The sequence below is a fragment of the Cucurbita maxima genome, unplaced genomic scaffold, assembly GCF_002738345.1.
Source record: "Cucurbita maxima cultivar Rimu unplaced genomic scaffold, Cmax_1.0 Cma_Scf00014, whole genome shotgun sequence".
In the NCBI taxonomy this organism is placed as follows: Eukaryota; Viridiplantae; Streptophyta; class Magnoliopsida; order Cucurbitales; family Cucurbitaceae; genus Cucurbita; species Cucurbita maxima.
The window spans coordinates 2820809-2828361 of record NW_019272030.1 but is presented as its reverse complement, the minus strand read 5'-3'; the positions used below and the strand labels follow the sequence as shown (position 1 = coordinate 2828361).

At 36.1% G+C, this 7553-nt stretch overlaps 2 protein-coding genes across 5 annotated transcripts in view; both read right to left on the bottom strand.

Annotated features, from left to right (window-relative positions):
- Positions 1-4381, bottom strand: part of LOC111489330 (glycerol-3-phosphate dehydrogenase SDP6, mitochondrial) — a 6606-nt gene extending 2225 nt beyond the window's left edge. For both annotated transcript variants that reach the window (XM_023137493.1, XM_023137494.1), the window contains exons 1-5: positions 3958-4381; positions 3231-3704; positions 2372-2703; positions 963-1123; positions 357-615 (exon numbers count right to left, since the gene is read on the bottom strand). In XM_023137493.1, the coding sequence (XP_022993261.1) occupies positions 357-615; positions 963-1123; positions 2372-2703; positions 3231-3704; positions 3958-4321 (1590 nt within the window). In that variant the 5' untranslated portion in view covers positions 4322-4381. The remainder of the gene's footprint in view (positions 1-356; positions 616-962; positions 1124-2371; positions 2704-3230; positions 3705-3957) is intronic.
- A 1503-nt stretch (positions 4382-5884) lies between these two features.
- Positions 5885-7553, bottom strand: part of LOC111489640 (ras-related protein RABF1-like) — a 4940-nt gene continuing 3271 nt past the window's right edge. Inside the window, exons 6-9 of one of the 3 annotated variants that reach the window (XR_002719413.1) lie at positions 7358-7447; positions 7175-7261; positions 6172-6301; positions 5885-5976 (exon numbers count right to left, since the gene is read on the bottom strand). Coding sequence is in view for 1 of the 3 variants with exons in the window: in XM_023137959.1 (XP_022993727.1) it covers positions 6263-6301; positions 7175-7261; positions 7358-7447 (216 nt within the window). In the remaining 2 variants the exon portion in view is untranslated. The other 2 variants (XR_002719414.1, XM_023137959.1) reach the window with 2 other exon arrangements.

Genomic DNA, 7553 nt, shown 5'->3' with positions numbered 1-7553 from the left:
CCCCCCCCCCCCCCCCCCCCCCCCCCCATCCTTTTTCAATCCATACTTGTAACGAGAAATCCTCCAAAGGGGATCTATCTCCTAAGAGAAAAACCACAACAATTTGGAGGATAAAGCCACATTACCATCCTGCAGATTGTCCCATCTGAGAGTTAAGGGTGCCAACCACTTATTTTTGTAGCATACGACAAGTTCGCAGACTAACACCTTTTCATCCTTAATATGACTATGCTATCAATATACAGCATGAAGGGTAGTTAAAGCAGATAACTGTTTTAGAGACACGTGAAATAGGTACGAAAAGAAAGAAAAAAAGAATAAAAAGAGTTAGCAATGGTATAGAGAGAAACACAAACCTGGGCTATAGCGGCCACTTTTTCACCTAAAATGCCATACGCAAGAGATAAATGTCTTGCAGCTGCAGTGTCCATAACTCCGGGGACAACTTTACCACTATGACTCTTCTTCATGCGTAAATATTGTTGAGCTAAGACAGTAAAATATGCAGGTCCCCATCCATCTCCACCAACAAGTCGCAGCTTGTTAGTTACACATTCATTTGTCGGCTTTAGCTTTCCGGACTTTATAGCTGCATTAACAGCATCTTCTGCCATGCTGAAACCAGTTCAAATCAGAACTATACTCGTGGTAAAAAGAAAGTGTGAAGACATTGAAGGAAGAAGAAAGGTCGGAGGTAAAAAAAAAAGATAAAATCAGATAGAAACGAGCATTTATGTGATTATGTCTTACAATTCGATAATGTGCTTTACTCTAGACTATAAGATAAAGAGTGTCAAAACATCTAAGGTGCAAAGCTCACTATGAATTCCTTTCTGCCAGCCAGCCTTTACGGCAAGACCTTATTGATTACTTACTACATGCATTAAAATTTCCATTTCAATTATTAACAATTCTCAAGCGTGTAGGCCAGATATTTTATGACACAGCCAGGATAATAGTACCTCCGATAAGTAGTCCATTTCCCACCAGTAATTGTGACCAATCCGGGATAATCTTCACAAACAACATGATCTCTTGAGATGCTCTCCGTATTTTTAGCTGATGGATCTATAGCTAAAGGGCGAATACCACTCCAAGCTGAGAGAACATCTGTTCGCCGCACCTAAAATTAGAAGAGGAATTCAGTTTGGATCTCTTGAAGAAGACTATCAGAATGGAGGAAACGGAATCAATTTTTTATCACGTGCAAGTGAAGCTAACTAGAACAACATAAACAACTTTTCAGGGGCCATGAAGGGCTTAAACATTGAAAAATATGCATAATATATAAGTTATCCATCAGGCACAATCCCCACCCACCTACACATCTACAGTCCCCTTCGCTGCATCAAATACCAGCAGTCAAAATCATATCACTGATAACCATCTGTTTGGATAGCTTCAACCATCCACATGACGGAACAGTAAAATAAACATTAGTCTGAGTCATCTTTAAACTTATTCTCCACAAGCAAACTTAGGAAGAGATGACTAACCTTAACTCTACTGCTACACAAATACTAAACAGAAAAACCCACAATTTTATTTTAGCTTATTAAGTGTTAAAGAGGAGACCTAAAAAGTATACCGTGCTAAAATGCTACCCTCCTTTATCATGATATTACCCCTACAATCTTTAACACTTGGACATTTCACTAAAGCCAAGAAAAATTAATAGTTGGAACAAAAATAAAAAAATAAATACATAATTAGGAATCAACAGAGACAAATCATATAACTCAAACTTAATACATGAAACCAAAAACGATTAGGAATCAACAAAAAAAAGTCGTCTTCTTATACCTTGAAAAGTTTTTTCTTTTAATTTTCAAAGCATATTTTGCTACAGATTTCGATTGTGAGTGTACTTACCAACTGAGGTTACAGGCAAATCTTAATGAAGCAATGTAGTAAGTAGCAACAAGGATACAGATACATAAGCTGAAAGAATATGACAACTACCATGTTTTTCCTGGTCCAGGAAATCAAGTAAGATCTTTCAAAATGTTAATTTTCTAAAGGATTCTAAATCATCAATGCCAAGAATGAGAACCAAATTAACTTAGACTGATTAGATAAGAAGACAAACAATAAACCAAAAGATAAAAAGATAAAAGGGATAAGAATTTTGAGCTTCAACGTTCTTATCACAAAGCAGGAGAAGACAACCTTGTATAAATTATGGATGAAAAGCACAAACATAAATGCAGATAAAATACATGGAAATCAGGAGGTCCTAAAAAAATTTCTTAACTGTTTTAAATCTTAACACAGCTATTCATGCAATCAAGTTATATTGAAAAAGAAAAAGAAACAGGTGATAATGATCAATCAAATACCTTGTTATGGGTTAGAATATAAAATCACATACCTTCACGTTAAGGTAATCAGAGATTGCATCCAGTATAAACTGAATTTCATCCTCGTGTGGCTCAGGAACCATAGTGATGCCAGTGTTGGAATCTGTGGTTCCAGCAACTGTTCGTCCTAACCATGGCAGCATAAAAACAACACGCCCATCCTTAGTCTTGGGAACAATCAGACCCATTCCTTCGGGAGAATAATAATCAGGGAGAACTACATGAACACCACTGCTGGGACAGATCATAGACACTGCCTCTTTATCGGCCATCTTTCTCACTGAGTCACAAAATGGCCCAGCAGCATTGACAATCACCTTTGCATAGGTATCAAACTCTCTACCTGGTACACATAAATAGTAAGTGACAGTGAGGATCAGATAAATAAAAGGAATATATAAGCCAGTCTACAATTTTATTCATTACTCCATTACTTATTTATTTGTGTAATTTCAACTAGCATCTATTGTCATTTGTGCCACATACAGAACCATGTAAAATCTAGCTCCATCTTCTAACAGGAGATTCTTGGGTTGATCTTAAATCAATATAGCAAGTTGATCAACGAAAAATAGACGAGTGTTCCGAGGATTCTAGTCATATGTTGAAGATGATAATTTTTCGGGGCCCCTCAACTGATGTCCAATCCTTGAACAGTAATTGCCACAAAGCAACAAAATCGACATGGGAAAGAGAATGGGGAAAGGGTAAAAATATATATTTTTTTTCGAGAGAGAGGTTGAACCCTGAAGATTCCAATTCCAGTGAAACTGTAAGCATCCACATGACATGCCCTGTAAAAATTAACTTAAAAAAGGTTTCTCAAAACAACTCAGTTCAGATGTAGAAGATTGCAAAAGAGGTTGGGACCTGACAACTTGTCACGAATAGTCGCTCCGATGATTCGATCACTGCCCTCATCCTTCAAAAATCCCACAACTTCTGCATAATTCAGCACCGCCGCACCAGCCATTGCGGCAGTACAAGCAAGCCCCACATTGACTCGCGAGTCATTCATCTGCCCATCGTAATACACAACGGTGCCTTTCAAACTTCTGCCCTGACCATTCCTAGCAAGGGTAGGGAAGAGCTCCACGGACTCCTGGGCAGAATAGTACCGAGACAAGTGCAAGAGGCGAGACCCTGCAACCAAATCGTACATCTTCAACCCAATCCAATAGTAGATGACCTCGAACCAGTCAAAACAAGGTGTCATGCAGGGCAACGCATGGCATAGGTGTGGTGCATTTTCAATAAACTGTTTTCGTTCCTCAAGCGCATGAAACACCAATTTAAGCTGCTTGTAATCCAAATTGAACACTGCTTTCTCCAAATACCGCACGCCTGAGAACGAATACGAGACATTTTAGCGTCCAAGAACTAGAAACCGAATAAAATTCCATGTTATCGTTATTCAATCCATTCGTATCAAATCTAACATATAACCGGAACCAAAATTATGAAATTTAGTGGCAGAATTTCACCGTATCAATCATTATTCAACGAACGACCAAAGCAGGAATTTCGAAACAAGGTTACACAGCTTATTCAAAGAATGAACAATGACAGAATTTCAAATTCTTCAAATTCTCAGTACCTCCATGAATGAGCTTGGTAGAGCGCGAAGACGTCCCGGATGAGAAATCCTCGCGCTCGACGAGGCCTACGCGAAGTCCTCGAGTAACGGCATCGAGCGCGACGCCACATCCAGTGGCGCCTCCGCCAACAACGAGAATGTCAAGAGGATTGACGGGGCTGGCACCGATCAGAGCCGACTCCTGAACCGATCGGGGCGGAACAACTGCTGTCAGATCATTGATCTTGTTCCTGTATGACTCGAGAGCGTGACCACTGGTACCACGGTCATTAGAGGCGAGAGAAGGCTGAAGCAGGATTGATCCGCCGGCAGCGGTGGCTACGGCGGCAACGGCGATCTTACCCAGCCGTGTGGCTGTGGCCATAAGGGCGGTGATCCAGGACCGCGGGAAGAAAGATGTTGATGATGTCGTGTTGCAATAGAATCGCAGTGAATTTATGAAAATAAAATTATAAATTGATTATTTAAAAGCTTAAGGAAAAATAATAATAATAAAATATTTAATTTATATTTTAACATTTTAAATAGTTCGTAAATCCTGAAATTAGTTTATAAAAAAAAGAAAAAGTCAAACATCAAATTACATTGAAATAATATCTAAAATATAATCAAAATCAAATTACATTTAATTTTTATAATAATAATTAAAATAACTATTATCAAAATAATAATAATAATAATTCCTTAAAAGATCATCCACGTGTTAGATCACTAGCTCGCTTTGGAAATTGTGAAATGTAAATAAATAGGATAAATAGTGATTTTTTTTTTTAAATAAATGAAAATAGATTGAGATGAAATACAGGTAGTTTTAATTTCCATTAAGGAATATTAAAAGTTTCAAATTGTTCCAAAAAAAAATATATAATTTTTTTTTTTTTTTTTGGATTGAAAATGGAAGAATATTTTATTATTCAATTTCAATTGATTTTGTTACTATTTATTTCAATTTGGAAAGTAGCATTAATATTATTTATCACATTATTTACAAAAATTATATAAATAATATTGACGGTGTTATTTATAATTTTTAAATATTAGTCATATTTATTTTCTTTTATCATTTTATTGCTTAAAAATTAAAATTATAAACATAGGAAGTCGAGGATTTTAAAAAATAAATAAATAAATAAATATATATATATATATATATATATATATAATTATGATTTGTCCTTGGGTGTGAAGAATGTTATGGGCGTTTCAACTTTCATCTGCACCCGAATAAAGGCACTGGTTTTCAGGTAAATTCACAATATTCTTATATATTAAATATATATATATATATTTATAAAAAAAAAAAAAAAAAAAGCCTCCGTAGGAGCACGTGACCCGGCGGCGACCACCGTGCCAAGTGATGCCGGGATCCACGTGACTGTACCTCTCCGGTTCACCCCAATCACTTAAATTTGTAACTTTTTTGGTGTATTTTCGTTTTAAAAGTTTTAATTTAATTTCTTTGATTTCAAATTGAAAAGGAAAAAAAAAAAAAAAGTCTCTAAACGAATGAAAATTCCCCAAAAATATTATTTAAAAATTAGACTTAATTGAAAAATTATCTAAACCATATATTTAATTTTCAAATTTAACAAAATTACTCTAAAATCAATTTGAGACTTTTAAAATTATAGAAATTAAATTAGAACTAAATGCCGAAAATTTCAAACCCAAAATACATCATCTTCTAATTAGAATACTAGAAAAGAAACAAGAAAGAGAGAGGTCGAGGGATCACTAATCGATACTATGATTGCAAGATCGACATGAATCATGATCAAGTGATGAAAGCATTTGGCCGAGTTTGAAATATTCTAGAAGCTTCCACGAACATAAGCAGCTTATATTTCAACTGACATAGACTATATCCTCTCGACTAAAAGATCTTAGATTCAAATTATTCCCTCCAGAGGCTCACAAGATAAACCCATCCACATAGAAATGAGTGCCCAGTTTGATCCCTTCAATGCACTTAGAGATTGCATATAGAGTTTCCGTTTATCCACTCCCACTAAATCCTATCTAAAAGAAAGAGGAAAAATAAGCTAAGTAATGATTCTATCTCAGTCACAGCAAATATAGTTTACAAATGCAGTTTGTGGTTTAAAGGGGGAATGAATCTTTTCGCCATTTTCATATCTGTTTAATGTTACACTTTTAGATTTAAGATATCAACAAGTCAAATCAAATAACAAAGCATAAGGCTGCAGGACTCACAGAACTATACACAGATCACATGGGAGCAAGCTGATTTCCTGAAAATTAAGCTGCTGCTGCTGCTGATAAAATCATTCACGTCATGGCAAGATCACGAGGAAGTTGGTCGTGGCAAGCGCTTTGCTATCTCCTGCCAAATCAAATAAAGAAGAAATGTTTGATCTTGAAATGTATTTGAGTGGAACCATCTGGTGAAATCTACAAAGCCATGGATCTTAAACTGCCCCTCTTGGGATGGTGAAATGTGTTTCTAGAGAAGCATTATATGAAAGGGAGACAGGATCTCAGCTAAGTGATCTTGACAACTATCGAACATCTTCACATAATTCAAGCACGATATGTGTTTCTCAAAGATTTCAATTTTCGGGTAAAATATAGAAAATAAATAATTATCAGAGGACTAGTCCATTTTTTCAACAAAAAGGTCGGTCGTAGAAAAAAAAAATTCCACAGCTAGCTGTTTCATCAAGCATTCGATAGAGCACGAATTAGAGAAATAGGCAAAAGAACATTCTAGTCCAAACAAACAACAAATCAGCTAAGAGGTAACAGTCAGAAAAATTCCAACCGAACTTGTCCTCCAGTGAGCCACTATTTTAATGGTGGCATTGAGCAATCGTGACAAGATAGAACCACCGATAGAGATTTAAGGTGAGCGTTCGACACCTTATGGAGCTAGCATAATGATAGATACAACCACCATACAAAAAGCTGGGGTGAAAGAACGTTCGAACTTCACATCTTCTGGATTTCAATTACCAATTGAGAATTGGTTTGCTAAAGTTCCGCAACTCTAATGAATATTATGAAGATTTCTGGCTATGACAATGATAAAGCAGATTCTGAACTTCTAAAAGTCAACGTGCACTATGGGATGGTAGAAAATAATTAAAACTGTTTGATACCTCTCTTCGAACTGCGGAATATCATAAAAATCGCTATACAAACTTGTATACCAACAGCAGCTATGAAAGTCATACTAAAAGGATAAAATCAGGAATACCTCAAACAGCTCGTTTATATTATCTGCAGTCTTTGCAGATGTCTCAATAAAGAACATTCCATTCTTCTCTGCATACTCAGTCCCATCCTTCAAAAGTGAAACATAAGTATCTCATATTAGTGAGTTACAAGATCTTTTCCCCATTTTGCAAGACGCCATTTGATTGAATAACACTGAATTTACCTGAACAGATACTTTCCTTTTCTCTAGAAGATCGGCTTTGTTACCGACCAATGCCAAAATGATATCAGGGCTGCCATGCTTCTGTAGCTCCTGTAAGTGCCCAATATGAATCATGAAGATTGTGAATTAGTCAAAGCTCAAAGGAAAACCCAATCAAAATGAACGAACACATTAACAATAGGTCATCCCCCCCCCC